Source organism: Argentina anserina, chromosome 3, assembly GCF_933775445.1.
Source record: "Argentina anserina chromosome 3, drPotAnse1.1, whole genome shotgun sequence".
Classification (NCBI taxonomy): Eukaryota; Viridiplantae; Streptophyta; class Magnoliopsida; order Rosales; family Rosaceae; genus Argentina; species Argentina anserina.
Window position 1 is genome coordinate 32,852,609 of NC_065874.1, and position 23,015 is coordinate 32,875,623.

Sequence of the window (23,015 nt, forward strand, 5' to 3'; positions counted from 1 at the left end):
GTTGGGCTACGTCGCCAGAGAAGCTGATTAGTGGTTCGTGGTCCTGCACTAACTTCTTGCCACTACGCTCCATCTTTTCGTAGCATCCCTTAAATAGGACGTTGACTGCGGAGCCCGTGTCGATCATCATTTTCCCTACGTCCCATTGTCCGCCCAAGACTACGTCGATAAGGAAGGCGTCGTCATTGGGTAAGGAGATACCAATTTCCTCTTCCTCAGTGAAGGTGATCTGCTTACATCCTTCCTTCTATCGCTTGGCGTTTCCTCCCGTGATGGCGTACACCTGCCTTGGGTGGTTGCTGCGGTCAAAGCTCTTTTTTGCTCGGTTAGACATGTTTGTCATGGGGGTTCCTCCATCTATTATGTTGATGCGGCGCAAGGTTCTCAATTACGGCCACTACGTTTTGCTGTGCACTTTGTTGCGCCGGGCGAACCCCGTGTCGCCATTTGCTCTTAGTGTGCGGAGGGTGCGGCAATAATTAGTGTTATGGCTTCCATTTTTATGAAATCTGCACCACTTACCAGTTTATGCTTCGGTTTGAGGGCGTAGTGGTCTTGCTGGTTTCCTCAGCGTCCCCTGATGCTTGTGAAAAAAGTCCTCCAAGGTTTCTTCCCTATGCGGTGTGTGGTCACTACGGCGTCCCATCGCGTTAACTTGGCGAGGGTCTCTGCTGTCGCGACGTTCACTGCCAAGTCTCATATTCTTGTCCCGGCCTCTGTGCCGATCGTTGTTGCGTGTGTCACGGTGATTGGCCTGATGCCACTCTCTTTTCCTGCCTTTGCTATGGTCTTTTGTGTTAAGGAAGAGCTCGCGTTGGAGGGGGATTGTGTGTACAGATGTTTGCGGCGCAGTGCTTTTGTCTGATGGTACTGGGGTCCGCTTTTCCCCGTATGTGACGTATTCTGCCTGAGCGTATCGTACTGCTTCAGTCATGATGTTATCATATGTGGCACCGCGCATTCGAGGGTCCACGTTAATATGGAATATGAAGTTCTCTGACCGCAGTCCTTCCTTGAATTCGGCCAAGGCGAGCATTTTGTTCAGGTTCTGACATTTGGATGCTGCTGTCTGCCATCGCATGACGAAGGCACCCAACGTTTCCCTGCTTTCTTGCTTTACTTGAAATTGGCCATCAGTTGTGTGGGCGGCTCCGGCCATGAGGATGAACCGATTGAGAAATGATGTGGTCAACTGCGCAAAAGAATTCATAGAGTTCGCCGGTTCTTCGAAGAACCAATTCATGGCATCCCCATCTAGTGTTTCGCTAAACATGTGGCACAATGTGGCGTCGTCGAATTCTCTGCTGGCAGTGACTTTCTTGAAGTTATCGATGTGCCGGAATGGATCGCCTTCGCTTGTGTACGGCGTAATTTTTGGGCTCTTGGATTGAGAAGGGCGCACGGTGTTCATTATTTGCGTGGTGAAGGGGCCCGGCCTGGCTGAGAACACTGGTTGGCACCGTGGATTGGCATCCCGTTGTTCTATTGCGGTTAGTCGCTGCAATATCAGAGCTAGCGTGGCTGACTCGCTGTTGTGAGCAGTTGTGTGGGGTCTAGAACTGGAGGTGACGCTCGTGCTCCCTTCCTCACGGTTGCGAATACGCCGTGGTGATGGTGGCCGCTTCTTGGCGAGTTCGGAGGGAGTCAAGCTGATGCTCAAGTGAACTTGTTCTCGTCCTCTCGTTTGCGCGCTGCCCTCGCGCTGTGACTCGCCATGTAAATGACTGCACTCGGCCCGCTCGAGCTGTGCTCGCATCCTGTAGAGCTCGCCCTGCAGAGCTACTGCCTTCTCGCGTTCAAGTGCCTCGCGCTGCTGGTATTCGGCTAGATCTCGGGCCATGTTTTCCATTCTTGCGTCGGTTGCCAGATCCGGAGTCGCGTTAGTGCTGACGACCGTTCTGGGTGTAGGTGTGAGGATGATAGGGTCGTTGGCGGAAGGTAGGGGTGGTTGAGACTAAGGTCTGTGATGTCTTCTTTGAGGAGCTTCCTTCATCTCCAACATCGTCTTATCTCTTGAAGAGGCTTTGTCGTTTCCCCTCTTCTTCTACGTCTTTTGCCGACGAGGAAACTGATAACGATACGCTTTGTATATGGTTGAATATCGTGATTGCTCGTTAATTTATGGTCCAATTGGCCCAAAAGCCCACTACATACATCATTACCCCCAAAAGGGCAATTCAGTAATTTCCATAGTCACAAATTATCTCGCTATAAATATATTTATCTTCTCCACAATAAGGTAAGCCTCCTAAGTCTCTACTCCCTCCTTCCTCATATCTAACTCTACATGTTCATCTTTATAACTAACTTAGGCATCAGAGCGTTGAGAGCCGGCCAATTTGGTCTTCACCCCGTAATGTCGTGTGTTTGTGGTTTACAAGTGACGAAGAGCTTCATCGGTTTGCCAAAATTCCCCAGGCGGAATCCCGACGTTACATTTGGCGCTAGAAGGAGGGCCTTCATGGGAACGCCTTCATAGCTCTATGCGAGCAATCTTATTTTCTAAAAATCTTTCTTCTCCAGTCACCCATTATCGCCAATCTCTTATGGGTTTCGTCAAATCTGCAGAATGTGTGAGAGAGAAAGTACATCTGAAATCTTCTCCCTCCTCCACCACTTGCCTACTCGCACTAGGGTATCTCACATCCACAACTATGAGACCCCCAAGCATCAACCATGACCTATGTTTCATCCTCCAGTGCCGGAAAACGGCCCAACCACCGGTACAACCTTGCCCATATCTCATCTGGACACCCACCAGAGTTCCCGAGTTTCTTCTCTCTACTCATATTGCTAGTGCGTCAAATTTATAATCAGTTTTGAGGTTATATCAATAATTGAAAAACCAGAGAGATCTCTCCAAGAGAAATTGTGGCTAGACTTGATCGTATCTCCGTTATATCATTGCTTAGTTTCACTCAGCATCTCTTCAACGATTACAAAAAAACAAACCTTTTGCTTCTCCAAATTGAGGACAGAGAAGAAGAAATCTACCTTTAGCTTCTGGGCTCGCCGCCGACACTACCCGACGGCTTGAATCAGCCTTGTCAAGGTTCTTGTTTCACCACAACATCAAAATCGCAACAACCAAGATTTCGGGTTCTTCAAATTGAAAAGAAATTGAGGACAAAGGAATTCTACGTTCTCACCTCACCCCGGCCGCGCTTGCCCTAGCCACGCCATGCCCGGCCCTGCTTAATCTCGGCCGCACCCCGTCCTATTGCGCCATGCCCGGTCACACCTCCTCAACCGTGCCTTGTCTTGGCCGCATCTCACCTCGGATGGAACCCCCGGCCGGCTCTCTCTTCGTCCGGTTGCACCTTTCCCGGTCACGCCATGCCATGCTGCACCTCCCCAGCCACGCCTTCTCCCAGCTGCGCCTCGCCCCGGATGTAACCCCAGCCCGGATCTCTCTCCCGGCCCGGAGCTCTGTCCCGGCTCTGCATCTCCCTCTCTGGCCTCAACTCTCTCTGTCCGGCCGAGCCTTGCTCTGGCCCTCTCAATCCGGCTCCAAGCTTTCTCGACATCTTTTTCTTTTGGTGCCCCTGAGAACTTCTCTGTATTTAGAGGAAAAAAAACAGAGAGGTCAACACGAGATTTCTACTGATAAGCAGTCAACAGAAAAATATTATTTTGACATATATAAGCTGATTCAATTTTACTAAGGGCACCCAACGAATTTCCTATATGCCTACTCATATGTCGCCGACACTTGCACCGTGTCTTATTGGATTTCTAGTGTGTTGGGCACCCATGAGCTCCCCTATATGCCCGGACACATAAATATTTCCCCCGTGAGGTACAATTACCACCTGGATGCTTTCTTATATGAGCAACGAGCTTTTTCGGGGCTCAATGGCCGACATGGAGTCTCATTCATTAACTCCATTATTTATATATTATCTAGACATCTTCAAGAGTCTCTGGTACGTTTCCCTTTACACTCTTAAAATCTTGATTTATATTATCGCCATGTACGTTTTCCATTACGCCATATATGCTATATCATTCTTGGACATACTTGTTATATGTGCATGTACAAGGGTGACGCATAATGCCACACGGTAATCTCTCCGGGCTAACACTTAAATGGCTACACCTAAAGGGTTACACCTCATAGCTACCCCATATGCTTATTTCCTACGACATATCTCAGTGCATACTCTTTGTGTCTACTACACATATTCACATATGTCACGCTAAATGGTAATACCTCATGATAACGCCTCACGGTAACGTCTCGGGGCTAGCATCTAAAAAGAAACACCATATGGCTACACACCTATGTTGGTTACTTACATATTGCCTTTATATGTTCGCCTTATGACTACTTTTCATGCTTATTTTGTCTAATTTTCCTTTATTGGTATTTTTACATGACTCTTGCCTTGCTCTCTCTTGATGAATACTCTCTCCATGAGCGTTCACTTACATGACTTAATCTCCACGGATTCCTTACACCCACGTATTCGCCAGGGGATCTAACGCCCGATGTTTTCGCCAATGGGGATACTAGGTCATTCGCCAAATCCATGGATGCTTCGGCTGCTAGTTAACCCACGAGCCTAGCACCGAGATCTTATGTCACTCTCCAGATCCATGAATGCTCTGGCTGCTAGCTGCTTCCGGGCCTAGCACTGGGATCCTAGGTCACTCGTCATACCCATGATGCCCCGACTACTAGTCCGCCTCCTGGCCTCGGGCATACACTCCCCAGCACAGCCCAACTTAGCTCTAAATGAACTACCTTTGGGTTGATCTCATGCATGGATACGTAGGCACTCTAGCACTCACCTAGATGCAACCACTTAAAGCGCATCGCCATAGGATCCCCCCAGATCACGTCACACATCGTCATTTGGTCCCCCGGATCACGTGTCACATATATCGCCATATGATCCCCCGGATCATGACCACATGACCTCATCACCATATGATCCTCCGGATCATGACCACATGTCTCACATATTACCATATGGTCTCTCATACCACGTCACATATGTCATAGACATCACCATATGATCCTCTGGATCATGTTGGCACATCGTATACACCACCACATGTTCCTCCGGATTGTAACATTCGTCTGTCTTGATTTTGATTCTCTCTTATCTCCTCACCTGGTCTTTCCGAGACCTGGCATCTTTTATTCTTTTAAGCCTGGTCCATCGTCATACAGAGACCGGGAGACTTATACATCATACCTGCCGCACATACTCATTTGGCATCACGTGCATACTTATCATACATCACGTGCATACTCATCGTGCACCACGTGCATGCCGATCACGCCTCAGTTGCATGCTCATCATGTCCCACAAACATGGCATACATCACATTCACCATCATATCAACATTACAAACATACTCACCTCATATGATCTCTTCTGGACCTCAGATCATTGTGCATGTTTCTTTACGCGCAGTTCGTCCCTCTCTTGCATGGGGATTGGGGACTGGTAGTGTCGCCACTGGTGCTCCGGCACTCATTCAGGCTCACACTCCCGATGTTTTATTTGATAAAATCCCCACTCAAGAGTCTCTTGACCGAGGACTTTGGGGACTTGTTAATAATACACCATGTAAATGGCTAAACATCGAAATTGCTCGCCACTTTAGGGTCCAATTGACTCAAGGCCCACTACATACATCATTAGCCCCGCAAGGGTAATTCATTAATTTTATATGGTCACACATTATCTGGCTCTATAAATACTAGCATAACACTTGTCAGGAGGTGTTGAGATCATGATCTGACAGTTCCCTTCAATTATAGAGATTGTGGGTGAGCAAGTCAGCAACCGTAAAAAAATATTTATTTTTGAGTTTGTTTTTTGTTAAGTTATACTCTTATCCCTCATGAAAATATACCTACATATAGTGGTGATTAATAAACTCTTGGAAAATTAGGAAATTTAACAATTTGACTTTTTTTACTTGTCTTTTGTCTTTATTAATAGAAGATGATTCTCCTCTCCACAACAAGGTAAGCCTCCTAAGCCTCTACTCTCACGTTCCTCCTACCTAACTTTACATGTGGCTCCTGACTTTATTCAGGAATGGAATCAAACAAGCCCTTTTAACTCAGTGGTAGAGTAACGCCATGGTAAGGCGTAAGTCATCGGTTCAAATCCGATAAGGGGCTTTGGTTTTTTCATAAATCAAAAAACTCCGGTGGTAGTATTCCTATTTGAATTACGAATAAAGTTATTGTGGATATTTGTAATAAATAAAGTAACAAATTGTATAATGTAATATACGTATAATTTATATCATTATATAAATTATAACATACTAATAAATTAGAGTACAGTTATAAATTTGCTAATATTATTTTAATGAATTATAAATTATAATAAATATGGATAAGTTGTCTCCTTGAATAAAATATTCTGATTACTTTCCTATTTTCCATTATTCCAATTAAATCGATTAGAAATCAACAAAAGAAAAAGTAAGTGGACCTAACCCATATCTTTGTAGCTGACTTAGGCATCGGAGCTTTGAATGCTGACAAGCTCAGTCTTCACTCTGTAACACCGTGTGTTTGTGGTTTACATGTGATTGAGAGCTTCATCGGTTAGCCGTAATTCCCAGTTGGAATCCCGACATAACAGCAACCATTCATCACTTCTGGGTTCCTTATGTAATATCTCAACTTCGTTCTCTCTTCCCCAACATAGACCCCCAGCTTCTCGAAAGATCACTGCAAGAATCCGGATACGATTTTGATGCCACAGTCAAGAGTCTCAGCGACTTTGTTGAAAATCAGACGGAATTTTTATCAAGCTCTGCTGAAATAGTAGAAGAGCTTCCTGTTGATGGCCCGGGGTGGATCGACTTGGTCATCGGAGAGATGACGAGTGCTACTAATGTCGATACATGATGCTAGGGCACGAGCAGCGAAACTCCTAGAGGGCTTCGAGAAATCAACCGGTGCACTTGTTTCTGCACAGATTTCTCAAACTAATTGTCAGAAGGAGGAGGAGAATATGATGTTGAAGAAGCAAGAGGAAGCACTGCAAGAGAACGTATTTCTCAAACGTTTTGTGCATGTGCAGAACGAGCGGTGTAAAGAGTACGAGGGGAGAAAGCAGGAGTTGAAGAACCTGAAGGACTTGGTGAATCAAAAGAAGGAGCAGTTGAGAAATCTGGAAGTTTACAATTATGGCTTGCAGTTGAACCTGGATGAGGCTTTGAAGAACTGCTCCAATGTCCCAGCTGGACGTTTCAATCCAGATGTCTTTTAAAGGTTTTGGTAGCGATCAAATCATGCATATATATAGGTCCGAATTCTGTTGTTTAATGTATATGTTTGTTCTTGCCTTCTTGGTGTGCGATAAGCCGATAACACGCTACTATTTGACGCATGCATCGATTGATCCACTATATAAAGAAGACATATTGAACTCCGACCAAGTACATAACGTACTAGACTTCCAAAATAAGACATGGCCATTTTTGATCTTGCTAGACTACGTAATATTGACTTACACTGATAGACCCTTCCGAAATGTTGGAGAAAACTTGGAAAAGAGAAAGAAGACCCGCAGTCATAAAGCAACTTCAAGAAAAATAAAATAAAAATATAACTTATGTCACAAACCTCACTACGAGCATAATCAACTTCCTCATGATCACAAACCATTGAATGAAAATTAACCAGACATGCATGGCGAATTGCCCAAATATTTTTAAGCAATAGTGATCATGGCCAAGTTGGAAAATTGGCTGAAGAACTCAGTCTCTTACCACCGGCCATCTCAAGTATTAGTTGTAGGAATGTTATATTATGGCCGGAAAAGAAAATGAGTGAAGAGTTAGTTGGCATAACTTTCCATATACAATTTTTCGACCAATCAACCAATCGTGAAAGACAGACTTAACAGAATTTTGCATAGCATTTGCTATGTCTTTCAAAGCCGACATGGAAACAAAATTAGGGCTCTCTCTCTCTCTCTCTCTCTCCCCGTTAGTCGTTTACACGTGGTAATCAAGCATTGGTCGTACCTTTCCCAGAAGAATTTGGAATTCCTGGTACGTTGGGGACAAATCGACAAAATCAAATCCTACATGGACATGGAAACCATAAGCTTAGTTAAGACTTCGCTGCTAATTAAGCATATGTATTTAAGGTACTCCTCATTGATTTAGAGTTCCTCATAACTTCTTTGCTCCTCATTCATCTCGATCTAAGAACTCGATCAATTCGCTCTCTTTCATTAATGGATCTCCAGATTATTAATAGAGCATTGCAAGAGTCCTGCAACGATATTGATATCGACGCCACCATAGAGAGCCTGAGCAAGCTTCAACTAACGGAGAATAGGGTGACTTCTGGTCCTGCTGAAAAGATACTACAGGACCAGAATCCCGTTAACGAAGATGGTTCTACGGATTGGGTTGAATTGGTTATCGGAGAAATGATGACGTGTACTAGTGTGGAGGATGCTAGGGCACGCGCTGCAAAAGTTTTAAAGGGTTTCGAGAAATCGATCGGGGCAAGCTTTGAAAAGGAGAATATGGTGCTCAAGCATGCAGTATGTGTGCTTCTCAAGCGGCGGAAAGAGCAAGAGAGTGGAAGCCGAGAACTGAGGCAATTGAAGGAGTTGGTGGCTCATCAACAAGAGCGATTGAGAGCGCTTGAGGCTACCAACTATGGCTTGAATTTGCATCTGAAGCAAGCTCTACAATGCAGCTCCCATTTCGTCCCTTCTGGAAAATTCAACCCTGATGTCTTTTAGCTAGGGTTTTAATTAGTACGTAGTTGCGCGTTAATGTAGGATGTTTTTCCTTGCCTACTGATCGATTATGTCTTCATTGATCGATATATGGCGGGTTAGAGAGTGGACGTCCGCAATGCACCAAAAGTGCGGATGTCGCCGCTTCTGGCAATCTGCGACGCGCAACGACGGTGCAGAAGGTGCCGGTCGTGCTCTCCCTCTTGGTGCTCCTATCTGTGCCGGCCAGAACTCCATCGCCGACCCATGGTGGCCGAAATCTACAAATTTCCAAAATTTTTAAGTTTATGAGAAATTTACATATTCCAGCCGGCACAGAGGAGTGCTGGGAGGGAGAGTACGACCGACACTATCTAAACCATTGTTGCTCGTCACTGGCCGCCGGAAGTGGTGACTTCCGCACTTGCGGACATATATATATATATATATATATATATATATGCCCAGCTCCCAAGTATATAGTTGTTGAACCGTCGTTCTAAATATTTATGTAAACTACTGTAATACAAACTCTTTTACATGCATGCATGTAGGTTAAGTACACAAAACTTGTACATTACTCATGTCTCGACATTATTTAGCGAAGGATTGGTCTAACAATAGTTCTAAGTTCTATCTGATGTATTTTTCAACCTCCAAACTGAGTTAGGTGCCGTAGTCGTCAGCCTTATCACCTTAATTACTGCTCGCTTTGGCCCTCATTGCAGATAAACGAGAATTTGTTGGTCTCTCTTTGGATTCATTGATCCGTTTGACCAAAAACGTTGTATCTGCTTGGCTAGTTACTCATTATTCAAGGCCGGCAGGTGTGATGACCTATCTACTCTTTTCGTAGGTCGTAGCCATCAAGAAAAGAAATACTGTTGTTTTATAAACAAAGTAGGTTTGAAATCATTTAATTGCTCCAATTAGGAATACAGTTTCATAAGAAAAATTGATTATGTGTTCGTCTCTACTTTGTTTCATCTATCTTTAATTTATCAACTAAAATAGAGTCAGATTAATAAAACATATCATGTACGCTGTCACGTACATCAGGGTTTACATACCCTTATGCTCACAGGTCGAGAACATATTGTAAAAAGGATTGACAAGGTCATGGTGACAATACATGCAACCACGTACCTCTGTGCATAAAAAGGATAAGTATGTAATCCTTAATTTAATTAACAAACTAATCAAAAGTATCAACCAATAATTTAATTTACAAATAACTCACTACTTAATTTAATAAAAAAAATAATGACCAAATGATGGCAAATTGTCACATGTCATAAAATAATTTATTTTTTTATCCATCTTTGACCCATAGAGTTTGCTACTATTAATGGAAAGGTTATCTGTTATTGTCAATTATATAAACTAACTGCTACTGTCGATTATGAATCTAACTACTACTGTCAACTTCGAATGTACCTGCTACTGTCGACTTGGAAGGTACATGCTATTGTCGACTTGGAAGGTACATGCTATTGTCGACTATGAATCTAACTACTACTGTCGACTTCGAATGTACCTGCTACTGTCGACTTGGAAGGTACATATTATTGTCGACTTGGAATGTACATGTTATTGTCGACTATGAATTTAACTGATACTGTCGATTATAAATCTAACTGCTACTGTCGACTTCAAATATACCTGCTACTGTCGACTTGGAAGTACCTGCTACTGTCGACTATAAATCTAGCTGCTATTGTCGACTGCGAAACTAACTGCTACTGTGGTTTTTGGTGAGCAAAATTTAAAATTTCAAAATTTCTCAAAACATATGCAATATGGTACTTAAATAAAAGCACATGACATAAGGAACAACTTTATATATTGGCTCACCTCTAAATTGCCGGTGGTTTGGCCGAAAAACTTAAATTTACCGGAAAATACTAAAAAATGATAAGAGAAAAATTTGTTAGATCTAGAAGTGATATTTGGTAATTTTCAACAAAATAAGGGTATTTTGGATATTTTTATATTAATTAATTAATCAGTTTCGTTTTACTTATTATTTGGGTTTTGACTTATGTCCTGATTTATATAAGAAATATTAAAAGTAAGTTTTTAGTTAATTCAAATGTAGTACTACCATTAAGTAATTTTCTATAATTTAATTGAGTAAACTAGCATAGTGTCCTATAAATGCATTGAATAACTTAAACAAAACTTTCCGATTACTATTTTTAGCAGTTTAGCTAACCAGTAGTAGCCGTATCAAAAAAAAAAACCCATCGAGTCCTCATCCAATGAGGTGCCCGGCCACAACCACAGTATCACCAGCCATGCATTCAATTGTGTAGAAATTGATTATATTCCATTGATTCTGAATGATACGAGCTTTAAAATTATATAGGCTTCAGACTACATCCTACTATTGATTACAATTCTATGAATACAAACATATTACTGATGATTCTAGCATTCAATAAGATAGCAATCATAGCATGATTGATGCACATAGATATGGCCATATCAGTACGTAGGTATTCAATGAAGGAGATTGAGCAGTCAGTGGAGAAAATTGATCGAGCTGCTTTAACAGGTGCCTCCTACGTAGGTTATATCTCCCTCCCATATCCGTTCAAGATTTAGCTTCCCCGTTGTTCAACGAAGATTGAAGTCGAGTCCTAAACGGATTGTGATTGTCTTTATGTATAATCTATAGTGTTTTCCTTACTAACCTGAAAATGGATTCTTATCCTATTCGCAAAAGGATATGGGAGCTGGTGAAGCTTATATAAGGCGGAGACTTCTCTTAGTCTTACAACAAATCTGACTGTATTATCGCGTTTAGCTGTAGCAGCGTAGGACTCTGTACGTACTCGATCAAACCAATTCTCTGATCGATCTCAACTGAAATGGAAAACATCAAGGAAGAGAAGAACCCAAGACCCCTCGATGACGACGACATCGCACTCCTCAATACCTATGGAAAGGGACCCTATTCAACTCCGATAAAAAATACTGAGGATGAAATCAAAGACAAGGCGAACAACGTGAACAAGCTATGTGGTGTTAAGGAGTCGGACACTGGCCTAGCTCCTCCAACCCACTGGGATCTTGTTTCGGATGGACAGCTGATGGGGCAGAAACCTCTCAAGGTGGCAAGATGCACCAAGATAATAAACCCTAATTCCCCAGACGCAAAATACGTCATCAACGTTGCTCGTATGGCAAAGTTTGTGGTAGGATTGGGTGAGACAGTCTCCCCAACTGATATAGAAGAAGGCATGCGTGTCGGGGTTGACCCATATAAGCTTCAAATTCAGATTCCTTTGCCTCCCAGGATCGATCCAACTGTGACCATGATGACTGTGGAAGAGAAGCCAGATGTAACATACAACGACGTTGGTGGATGCAAGGACCAGATCGAAAAGATGCGCGAGGTTGTTGAGTTACCATTGCTTCATCCTGAGAAGTTTTTCAAGCTTGGGATTGATCCTCCCAAGGGTGTTCTCTGCTATGGCCCTCCAGGAACTGGCAAGACTCTTCTAGCTAGAGCCGTGGCCAATAGAACAGATGCTTGCTTCATCCGTGTCATTGGGAGTGAGCTTGTTCAGAAATATGTTGGAGAAGGTGCTAGAATGGTTCGAGAGTTGTTCCAATTGGCGCGGACGAAGAAAGCTTGCATTATATTTTTCGATGAAGTTGATGCCATAGGAGGTGCCAGGTTTGATGATGGTGCTGGCGGAGACACTGAAGTACAGCGAACAATGCTTGAGATTGTGAACCAGCTCGACGGGTTTGATGCAAGGGGAAACATTAAGGTGTTGATGGCAACAAACAGGCCGGACACTCTTGATCCGGCATTGTTGCGTCCCGGGAGATTGGATAGGAAGGTCGAGTTTGGTCTTCCTGATATGGAAGGTAGAACTCAGATTTTTAAGGTCCATGCAAGGACAATGAATTGTGAAAGAGATGTAAGGTTTGATCTTCTGGCTCGAATGTGCCCTAATTCTACCGGAGCCGATATAAGAAGCGTGTGCACAGAAGCCGGAATGTTTGCCGTTCGTGCCCGGAGGAAGATGGTGACTGAAAAGGACTTCCTTGACGCCGTGAACAAAGTTATTAAGGGGTACAAGAAATTTAGTGCGACGCCCAAGTATATGGTTTACAATTGAATTGTTCATATACGCTGAGAGCGGAGATAATTAAATTGCATCCTTCTGTGTTTTCAATCTGTTGAAGCAAGGTTTTTATTTTAGCTGATACAAAGTTTCCATTGTATACAAACTTATACAACTGAGTTGTTCTAGCCAGAAATACACGTTGATCAAACTTTTATGATATTCGCTCCGATCCCTATATACTGTACATAACAATCTTTCTTCAACTTTCTTCTTTAAAATCACTTCATCTTAATCCTCGTTCTACTAATTGGGAAGTCCTCCTAATTCTCGAATGACTCAGACTATCTGATCTCGTCATGATAACGTGGAATTTCCCATAAAACAAATGAATTAAAAAGAACACAGAACAACACGATTCCTTGCTTAGTTGGGACTAGGACTGACAATTATCCACGTTTAACAAGGAAACCAGCAAATCATCTTATATAGTGGATGCTCTTCCTTCCCGTTTCCACAATTGCTCTTTCCAAACACAAGGACGATGGCCACGGAGCTGATGAATAATGCGTGTGAGACTCTGGTAGTTGAAGCTCGTTGTGACACTCGTCTCAACTACATAGTTGAATACCAAAACCAGCTCCCGTTCACCAAGTACTGCATCTATTTCCATGCAAAGATCAGACACTTGAGACCCTGCTGGGATTTCGAGTTCGAGCGGCTCTACGCTTCCATTGACAGAATTGAAGGAAATCAGTGTTGCGGCAAAATCATTGAGACTAGCGAAAAGCTCGAACACAACCCGCTCACGGTGGAGAGCAAAGCTTCAGTTAGGAACGCCATAGTGGACAAGCTTTCTAGAGTGAATGTACCGGCACAGCTTCATGAATCCATGATGGATAAAATAGTGAAGGATGCTGTTTTATTGGCTGATGGTAATGGTCCTCATACCTATGGCAAGACCTTGAATCTAGCAGTCTCTATCCAAGTTGTTAACGTGTATGGACTCTGAGTCTTTGAATGTGAAGGCTTTTTACCTACTGCATGATCTGCATCTATTTTGCTTGAATCTCGTGAAATCATTAATCAGATCACTGTACCAGTTTGTAAATCTTTTCTGAAGTATAGAAAATTGTGTTGGGTGTAAAAGCTCGGTCACATATCTGTTATACCTTGTCATTTTCGCATGTCATTTACAACCTTATCAATGCTTTACCAAGTTCTATGGTGCTTTTGTACTATAGATCTGTAATGAAGCCAGCAGCAGTCATTATTTGACGTATGCCTCACAAATAAACCAATTATCCATCAATGTTTTAAAAAACTGACCTCAAGTGCTTAAAAAGCATAAGACTACTTTTATAATGCCTCTATTTTTCGGTTTAAGCAATGAGACTAAAAAAACTTACGCATTTCACATCTATCGCTACGTTTTTCACGCCTTAGAAAATAATCTTGTAAGGTATCTTTTTATATTTATAGTGTTTAACTTGATAAAAACTATCTAAAATTTTTGGATTATGCATTTCATTATTTCTAAATATAATACATTGGTAAGTTCTTATGTATATTTGTTTTTTTTTTGTATATATATAATTATATATTTACATATTTAACTATTAATTTTTTATAACATAAGACACAAAGCTTCAGTTAGGTACGTCTTCACTTTTAAAAACATTGCTATCCATTATGTGTAAAAGAATGTATATATATTTTTTAGAATGGCGCAAGAGCTCTGCAACTATACCTGCTCTATAATATTCAACGAACAAGAACAAGCAGCAGTTGCTAAAACAAAAAAGTTGAATCTCTCATATGTACAAACAGAACAAGGACTCAAAGCAGATGCAGATCCACCTTTAGAATCATTGGCTACATTGACCGTGATACAATTAAAAGTCGAACCTGTACGTAACCTTTCACCAATGGACTCCACCTTCCTTTAATAGCCATCTTGGACAACTTCCATGAATTGACTACGTTTTCAACCCTGCTTCATCTGCAGAATCGCACCAATATGTTAAAAATCAAATGCTCGATCAGTCCAAGGCATATACAGTTATACACAGTAGTAGTTATTCAATTTACACACAAAAAGAAGTTTCCATACGTTAATAGAGAAGTTTAAATTAGAACAGACCTGCAGCCAAAGGATCTACATGAACAAAGAAACTTGCAGCAACTATCAGATAACAAAGAATAAGCATCAACCCTTTAAAGTAATTAGAGGTTCCATCCTGCAACCAAAGCACAATGACATTAATAAGCACAAAAACTTCGAATCGAATGGAAAAGCACTAACAAGCAGAATCAGAAAAACAATTAAATATAAGGGTGATGAAACCCCTATTCAATATGTGCATTTTTTTCTTAATGTCAGTGGTTGGAATGCATACCTGCAGTAGAAAAGCTACAACTAAGACAGTTATAAATAGTGTCGCTGTCTCAAAGAGTTGAAAGTTCAAATCCATGGGGCGTCCCATAATCCACCCAATAACTACACAAAAAGGAATCTGCAGTAATTGAAACAGATAAAGGTTTAGAAATTTGTATCGGCGACCAGTTACTTTTAGCCTTTAATAACTGCAACAGGATGATAAAATATACAAGTTACATCAGTTTAGTTTTACAACCTAGAAACATGGTTTAGATTGTACTTAAAAAAGGGTAATGGATGGACCCTCCGCCTGTATATGCACCATATACATAAAATAAAAACAAAATAAAAAGTACCCACCCCAAACATAGATATCTGTGTCGATGACCCTATTGCCACTCCCAATGAAATATCCTGTAGAAAAACTCAAGATCATTCCAGTGCAGTATTGGAAAGTAAATATAATATCGAAAATCTAGTAACTTACAAGCTTGTCCTTCATGGCAAACATAATAGCACTAGCATGCTCTGCAGCATTACCCACAATTGGGAGCAAGATAACACTAATAAATGAAATAGGAATTTTCCATGCTACAGATGCTCCCTGAAAATAAATCATCCAAGCATGAAGCTCAATAATCATATATTCCAGCCAGTCTCACTAATAGTTGCTAAATTTCATTGAAATAAATTTACCGGAAAACAAATAATTGTTTTAGCATAAACTCTTGTAATTTGTTTTTTGGGGGGTGGGGGTGGGGGAGGGGAACTGTAATTTAGATTGAGTAATATTCAACTCCCAAGTGCAGAATCTTGTGTACTGACCTCTATGGCATTAACTAAGTATTCTGATAGGAATGATATCCAACTCGTCATTATTACAAGCCAAATTATTGATTCCCATTTAGAGATCTCTGGAGTTTCATCATCATCATCACTGGAGTTGTCTTCATTTTGACTCCCTTCCTGAGTTCACAATATATTTACCACCACAGATTTCTTAAGTTAGGAAAGCAAAAATTTAATGAAAAATCCCTGTGATGGTGGTAATGAAGAGCAGCAATATATAAAATAAAAAAAATGCTCAACTCACCTCATTTAGAGGAACATATTGATTCTTTTGACTCTTTAACTGGTAGAAAAGATATGTGGCATATGCTAGAAGCATGATGCAACTGCTAAATCTTGAAAGTGCCAACTCTGACTTCCCAAAATGCACCTCTGTGTGAGTGTAGTGCAGAACAGCTGGGAAAAGTAGTCCCATGACTGCCATTAATAGCAAGCCTGAGTTCACAACAGCAGTGGCCTGCAGTACTTCAATAGCCTCAGAATGATACTATAACAAAAATGGTAACATAGACTAGCCATAATTAATATACATGTAGATACCTACATGCGTGTCTCTGGGTGTGTGTGTAGAGAGAGAGAGAGAGAGAGAGAGAGAGAGATGATCAATTTACCTTGTCAAACACTTGTTCCTTATCTTGAAAAACAAGCCCACCACAGAAGAACGCACATCCAAGCACCAGCAGCATATTTGACAGAATAGATCCTAACAGTGACTGCTGAACAACGCGTAACATTCCATGTTTCAGTGCATAAATTGATATAATCAGTTCTGTTGCATTTCCAAAAGTAGCATTTAAAAGACCCCCAACTGCAAAGTCCAATTCCACATATCAAAAGTTAAACCCTGGAAGAAAATACTACTACTCACCCTTACATACAACATTCACAACATAACAGGAACATAATACTATAAGAAACCTCATATGGTTTGGGTGCAATTCAATGTAAAGAAATATCAATATTTTATACATAGCAGAAGAAATTCAATAAAAACTGTGCTACATGAAACCGGATTGTCTCAGAAAGGAAAAGAGAAAAGAACACAATCAGAGAAACACATTGTGAATTTTCTGATGAAGAACGCGACCTAGATAAAGTAATATAATTTGGAACATGAGAAAACCATTTGATTGACAGCTCCAACAGAGAAATAAAACAAACCACAAAGGAATAAGGGTGCAAAATGATTTGTTCGGAGTTGAAGTAAAAAACTTACCAGTAGGTCCAGTATAGAATGCCAGCTGCCTATATCAGCAGAATAAAATTTAATTTAGCTACTTTAAAAAAAAATCAAGTTCCTGTGATGTAATTGAGAGATAGGGATTAGGAACTACTTACTCTGTAGCATAACCTAAACGCTCAGCCAGAGGAGTTATACCCAACAAAGTCAAGAAAAAGACCCAGCCCTGAGATTCACATCAATAAATTATAAACTGGATTATATAATGTCAGGAAATAAGCAAAAAAAGGAGAGTTGCAACTCACATTATGGCCCGTAAATATATGGATAAAAATTGCCAGAGGCCCAAAAGGCATAAGCATGTTGAGTTTATTTGAGAAAACTACAGTCTTTATACTTTTACAAACAGCATTCCTCCACACTTTATCGCCCCTAGCTTGTAAACCTCCTGAAAAAGACCCTTCCCCCAATGCTTGAATGGGATGTGACTTCTGAGCCTTCATCTCAGGAATAGAAAGAATCTCATCTTCAAATTCATGTAACGATTCATTGTCTATTGATTCCATCTATCACAGGAAACAGCACACTTTAACATTGACCACTTAAGTTGCACTATGTAATAACTTATTGATGCGTAGACCTAATGAAGTTCATCAAAGAACTACAGGAAAAGGCATATCAAAGAAATAAGATATTACTCACTTCAACTGATAACTTATGACTCATCGTACTCTATTGCGGCAATTCATCCATAAACAGAAAAGAAGATCGTGGCACTACGTTCTTTATGTACAAATCTCAGAACTGGGGCTATAAGCTTCTACAATGTTCATCCCAGGTTGCTATACTGCAAAAGAACAATGGTATGAAGACATGGAACTAACCCAATAAGCACAATGAAATTTCCATACTACTACAAAAACTAATCTTCAAAACTTGAAATTTGTTCTTTCCACTACAAGTAGTGTACCTTCAAACACAAGTAGAGTTCCAATTGTAAGAAAGGTTACAGTTTTATGATTCCAAACTCGAACTACATTAACTGCACATTCTAAATCTCAGAATTTACAAACACAATGCTAGAATTGAAATTGGGTTGCAATAAAGTTCCGAACTTATAACTGGCTTTTAACAGAAACAATATACAATTGTGGAAAAGTAGGTATTGGTGATTCTCGGATCTGAGGAAGGCAGTAACAAACCCAATTTCAATCTGGGGTTTATCCGAGAAACACCATAGCTGAAACTAACAGATAAAGAAACAGAAACAGAAACAGAAACAGAAAGAGGGTTATATATGTATAAATGACATACCTTGCTATATTTAGAAGAGGAATCAGTTTCAAATCAGTTTATGGTTTATTTTTTATTGTTGGGTTTTCTGGTTCTTCTTCTTCTTCTTGAGAGACTATTGAAGATTGGATCTTGTAACTTGAATATGTTTGAGACAGTTTTGATGAATCAACTCGTTTTTGTCTTCGGTACTCGTTTTTGGAACCTTAATGGTTCCCCACTGCATTCACATTTAGAGACGACTTGTCGTATCATTCGTCTCCATTGGGTCCATTATTATGAGTTCAATTTAGGATCAAATACATGTTTTGGTTAGGGTAAATTCCAAAGTTGCATTCTTGAGTTGGACATTGGACTTGAGCCCTCTAAATTTGACGTTATAAAATTAATAAGATCTACTTTTGAAGTAGATAAAATAGCTATGGTAATCACATTTTTAATAATGTGAAATAATTTCAGTTCGGTCATAACATCCTACGAAAATGATGCATACTGAAGTTTGTAATATGTGATGAATTAACTCTATTAACAGGTGTTGCGAAAACGTAAGCCCTATTTGGCTATTTGTAAGAACATATGTCATTAGCTATCCTATTATGAGAAAAGCATAGACGAGCAACCCACCTAAGTGCGTGCAATGGACTGAATGGAGGTCACAAGTCTAGGTCTTTAGCCTTCTTGATTGTACATCCATCCCCTCCAGGTAAGTAGACACATGTCACATGATCATATATTATTAAGGAAATCAGTATGATAGGAGTACCGACTAACTTATTTGGGCTGCTGTTGATGAGAATATCTCATACATCTAAAATAACCTCTCCTGTGCCGCAGGCGCGCACAAACGACAAACCTGAAGGCCCTTGAAAGTTAAAAACATGTTCGGGAGTTTTTTTTTTTTTTTTTATGAAAAACATGTTTGGGAGTTGAAACTCGAGTACCATACTAGTCTTGGTGCTCCAAAACCTTGCCGCACCAAGATGGTATAGCTGCAACGGTAGAAGTTACCTAGGTGAAAGTGAAACCTAAACTGGAGTTCTTTTTCTTCTTACTTTTGTGGGCTCTATTTACCCTGTTTGGACTTCAAACCCCACAAGGCCACAACCTTATATAATACCAACTGGTAAGAAATGATCATTCTGGAGTTTGATGCTGCTTGAAATCTTTTAGGTTTTGAGTTTGAAACAGTATAAATAGGAACTGCCTTCTCTCTTCTAGGGGGTTTACGCTGGAACAGAAGCTTTACTCTTGTTCCCATTCTAAGACGACGTCGTCCCCGCAAACTTGTCTGAGGTAAACAAGTTTCTCTTGCTCATGATTTAAGCTTGTTTCTCTAATCTGTTTTAGCAAACAAAGAAAAAGATGTCAACTTTACTCATGTAGAAACTCGATGTTGTGTATCCTCTAATTTCAATTGCAAACTGAACTGAAAGATGGAATCTTTAGCTTGTAGAAACATAATTGTGTACGAAAGTTTTTGTCTTTATGTCCGATTGGTAGTGTTTGTGATGGTCAAAGATCATTTATGCATGTGTTAAATTTGATAACAGGGTTAGCTTTTGATCCATTTTATGTTAGCTTGGACCAAGAAAGTTACTGACTTTGAAAATTCTTTAAGCTCATTCAGAAAGGAGATTCTGTCTCACTTTGTTTCTCTGCAAATTTGTAGCAATTGACTGAAAAATTGAAGCGATGTCAGATTATCTTCCTCAGGAAGTGATAACCAATATCTTGCTTAGATTACCCAGCAAGTCTCTGGTTATATGCACCTCAGTCTGCAAGTCATGGGGGTCTATGATTAAGAACTCGAGCTTTATTCAAGCCCACCTCAGCCACAGAATTAACTACAATAACCTCCATGGCACTCACCTCCTACTACTCCATGGCGTTTCTTGTAAAACTTATGGGAGCAGCTTTGGTCATTACCTGTTCATCAACGGGTTTAAAGAAGAAGTTTACTCTCTTCATTATGATAACTATAATTTTGATGAGTACTGCAAGGTTGTGCTTCAATCTCCAATTTCTGATGAGGAAATGTGTAATGAGTATTTCCGTGTGGTCGGCATTTGTAATGGGCTGGTGTTCCTTGCAGATGATTTTTCACATTTTGGTTACAACTTCATAATATGGAATCCATCTATAAGAAAGTTGGTAACCCTTCCGAAACCCGGCCTCAAATATGAGACTATTGGTGGGTATTATGCTTGTCATGGATTCGCATTTGATGCTATTACCAATGACTATAAGGTCGTGAGGCTTATAGAGGTCCAAAGTGGTTTTATGGAGGGTACTGCGAATCAAACATTTATGGAGGTTTATTCATTAGCTGCTGGCTCGTGGAGCGACCCTAGGTTGGTTGATCCTCAGTGTGGTATAAATACAGGCTCGCCCCAGGCTTTTGTTAATGGGGCTCTTCATTGGGATGTGTGTGGTTTGGCTAGTACCTCATATCACTATTTCGTACTGGCATTTGATGTGAGCAGTGAGCTATTCCGGGAGATAATGGTGCCAAAGAGTTTGGAATCGGATTTACAAGGAGTCTTGTCATTGCAAGTATCTGTTTCGGGAGATGGAAAATCGCTTGCTCTGTTCGTGGCAGGTCCTAGTGAAGAAGGGATATATTCATTTCTTCATGTATGGGTGATGAAAGAGTATTCTGTGCAGGATTCATGGACCAAATTGTTTACTCTCCATCCCCAAGGTCCAGAAGAGAGACTACTCAGAGCATTATGTTTTAGAAAGAGTGGTGAGGTGATATTGCAAGTATATAACAGTTATAAAGAGTTATATTCACTAGATCTTGCTAGCGGACAATTCAAGACTCTTGGGAATTCTATATATAAGTGTAACACCATGCATCCTTATGAAGAGAGCATTGTCTTACTTGACAGGAATGATGCAATCTCTTCCTGAGGGAAAGAAGAGGTAAGCTGTATCACATAGAGGGTTTATGTCTCTACTGTCTTTTCTTTCAGATTTAGGTTTTCTATTTCATCTTCATATGTGTATGCCAGTAGCTTCGAGAGTTGCTAACTGTTAATCTGTGATTGCTCATTATAAGTGTCCGACAGCGTGTAGTTTGCCTTGTTGTGAAGTCTTGTGAACTGATGTATGCAATTCCATCCGTTGTTCGAACATAAATGTGCGATAGATTAGGCAATTTACCGATGTAGTTTATGCACCGAAATGATATGATACGGTGCTATATTCCTGCAACTCCAAACAATTCAGTTTCCAATTTCTGAGTTCCTAGAGCTGAGGATGTTATGGAAAATGTATCAATGACTGAAGTGTTATTTCTGTTTTATCTGTTTGTTGCAGGCTTCGTGTGCAGTAACAACAATCTGGCGCTTAGAATTGATTGGTGCATTTTCTTGGGATGCAAGTCATGCAACTTCTGATCAAGTGCTGCTGTACTAGAGAAAGTAGTTGTGATGTTAGTCATCTTGCTGCTATTGCATCTGCAAAACGAATTTTGCTTTTGTTTCTATATATTGCAGAGTTCTCATATTGAACTTCCCTGATTAGTTATGGTTGTAGTCTTCATATATATTTAACATGAAGCAAGTAATTTCACTGCAATTTAGCTCCATGACAAGGGTAGATTAGCTACATTTTGGGACAAAAGAACCTGAATGTAACTTCTCTTTGTATGAAGCGAGTGAAACATTTTCTTTTTAGAATGACAGGAAGTGAAACTTGAGGACTAAATAGAGTTAGTACTGATGAGTTTCAGGTGATGTGAGCTTTTATTAATGGACATTTGATACAAGTACAACCCCGTAGATCATATGATCAATCCCACATTTTACCTGAAGAGAGAAAGTACAAATATCATAGCCCATATATGTTCTCTTTTGTTTTCAGATGATTTTAGCAAAAACCAAAATTTACAAGTTCAGGCATTGTTATCTGCTTCATATATATCTACCCAAACCCTTGCCCTGTTCCTTCACTCCACTCGTCATATCTCCGCCGCCAAAATCCAGAAGCCTCTGGCCTCCAACCTCCTGATAAAGCCACCCGAGAGCCGACATGCCGATGAGAGCCATGGCTGCAGCGGCAGCAAACCCGGCGAGTGATCCCACAAACACAAAGGCACCAAAAAGAAGAAGAGGACTGAAGATCAACAAGAGTGGCGAGCTGAAAAGCAGTAGTGTCAATGATGCCAAGAAGCTCAGCCCCATCAAGCCAAGAAGTGACCCTCCAATGGCTAAGCCTGTGATTGACGCCACAGCCACCATGGTGCCAGATGCCTGCTGTTCATGCCGACCCTGAACTAGTCCCTCACCAAGACCCTGTTGTTGGTGACGACTCTCCATCCTATTACTATCTCTGTTACTTCACAGCAATCGCTTTTGGAAATGTGGCTTGTTTCTGGATTGGTACACTGAGATTTTATATTGTGGAAATGAAGGCTTATGTGGCAGCTTCTTGAGCAAATGTGGACAGGTGATTATGGAGAGTTCGACACGTAGTTACTTGCTGCATGGCTATGAAAGAGGTTCAAG

At 40.8% G+C, this 23,015-nt stretch overlaps 6 protein-coding genes and 1 non-coding gene across 9 annotated transcripts; 5 read left to right on the forward strand and 2 right to left on the reverse strand.

The window, feature by feature from the left end:
• The first annotated feature begins 6,073 nt into the window (after positions 1–6,073).
• On the forward strand, positions 6,074–6,145 carry TRNAT-GGU (transfer RNA threonine (anticodon GGU)). The gene has a single exon. It is a non-coding gene; the product is annotated as a tRNA-Thr (tRNA).
• Positions 6,146–6,872: 727 nt separating this feature from the next.
• LOC126787529 (uncharacterized) lies at positions 6,873–7,250 on the forward strand. Its single transcript, XM_050513396.1, has one exon. It carries the CDS (start codon positions 6,873–6,875, stop codon positions 7,248–7,250), a length of 378 nt encoding a protein of 125 aa, XP_050369353.1.
• Positions 7,251–8,225: 975 nt separating this feature from the next.
• On the forward strand, positions 8,226–8,744 carry LOC126787530 (uncharacterized). The gene has a single exon (XM_050513397.1). The coding sequence runs from the start codon at positions 8,226–8,228 to the stop codon at positions 8,742–8,744; it is 519 nt and encodes a 172-aa protein (XP_050369354.1).
• Positions 8,745–11,584: 2,840 nt separating this feature from the next.
• LOC126787531 (26S proteasome regulatory subunit 7-like) lies at positions 11,585–12,856 on the forward strand (the record flags this gene model as incomplete). Its single annotated transcript, XM_050513398.1, has 1 exon — positions 11,585–12,856. A coding segment is annotated over one exon (1,272 nt), but the record flags the coding sequence as incomplete, so codon positions are not given.
• A 1,609-nt stretch (positions 12,857–14,465) lies between these two features.
• Positions 14,466–18,680, reverse strand: LOC126789328 (vacuolar cation/proton exchanger 5). 3 transcript variants are annotated; one of them, XM_050515462.1, is made up of 14 exons: positions 18,526–18,672; positions 18,182–18,253; positions 17,914–18,058; positions 17,517–17,777; positions 17,370–17,437; positions 17,248–17,276; positions 16,643–16,839; positions 16,276–16,488; positions 16,008–16,148; positions 15,670–15,786; positions 15,543–15,596; positions 15,202–15,318; positions 14,946–15,042; positions 14,466–14,804 (listed from the first exon to the last, which is right to left on the reverse strand). In XM_050515462.1, exons 3-14 carry the CDS (start codon positions 17,935–17,937, stop codon positions 14,782–14,784), a joined length of 1,341 nt encoding a protein of 446 aa, XP_050371419.1. In that variant the 5' UTR covers positions 17,938–18,058; positions 18,182–18,253; positions 18,526–18,672; the 3' UTR covers positions 14,466–14,781. The 3 variants fall into 3 exon arrangements, with proteins under 3 accessions (XP_050371419.1, XP_050371418.1, XP_050371420.1); XM_050515461.1 differs by lacking the exon at positions 18,182–18,253 and having other exon boundaries at positions 18,526–18,680; XM_050515463.1 differs by lacking the exon at positions 18,182–18,253 and having other exon boundaries at positions 17,914–18,053; positions 18,526–18,679.
• A 988-nt stretch (positions 18,681–19,668) lies between these two features.
• LOC126789060 (F-box protein CPR1-like) lies at positions 19,669–22,181 on the forward strand. Its single transcript, XM_050515119.1, has 3 exons — positions 19,669–19,797; positions 20,174–21,429; positions 21,826–22,181. The coding sequence occupies exon 2, from the start codon at positions 20,197–20,199 to the stop codon at positions 21,415–21,417; it is 1,221 nt and encodes a 406-aa protein (XP_050371076.1). The 5' UTR covers positions 19,669–19,797; positions 20,174–20,196; the 3' UTR covers positions 21,418–21,429; positions 21,826–22,181.
• An 80-nt stretch (positions 22,182–22,261) lies between these two features.
• On the reverse strand, positions 22,262–22,977 carry LOC126789062 (oleosin S1-2-like). The gene has a single exon (XM_050515121.1). The coding sequence runs from the start codon at positions 22,824–22,826 to the stop codon at positions 22,422–22,424; it is 405 nt and encodes a 134-aa protein (XP_050371078.1). The 5' UTR covers positions 22,827–22,977; the 3' UTR covers positions 22,262–22,421.
• Between the last annotated feature and the right edge of the window lie 38 nt (positions 22,978–23,015).

Coding starts and splice junctions, on each gene's coding strand:
- LOC126789062 (XM_050515121.1), bottom strand. CDS start 22,826: ATGGAGAGTCGTCACCAACAACAGGGTCTTGGTGAGGGACTAGTTCAG.
- LOC126787529 (XM_050513396.1), top strand. CDS start 6,873: ATGTCGATACATGATGCTAGGGCACGAGCAGCGAAACTCCTAGAGGGC.
- LOC126787530 (XM_050513397.1), top strand. CDS start 8,226: ATGGATCTCCAGATTATTAATAGAGCATTGCAAGAGTCCTGCAACGAT.
- LOC126789328 (XM_050515461.1), bottom strand. CDS start 17,937: ATGAGTCATAAGTTATCAGTTGAA. Junction 16,840..17,247: donor ATTCTATACTGGACCTACTG/GTAAGTTTTTTA, acceptor TGGACTTTGCAG/TTGGGGGTCTTTTAAATGCT. Junction 14,805..14,945: donor TGTAGATCCTTTGGCTGCAG/GTCTGTTCTAAT, acceptor GCGATTCTGCAG/ATGAAGCAGGGTTGAAAACG.
- LOC126789060 (XM_050515119.1), top strand. CDS start 20,197: ATGTCAGATTATCTTCCTCAGGAAGTGATAACCAATATCTTGCTTAGA.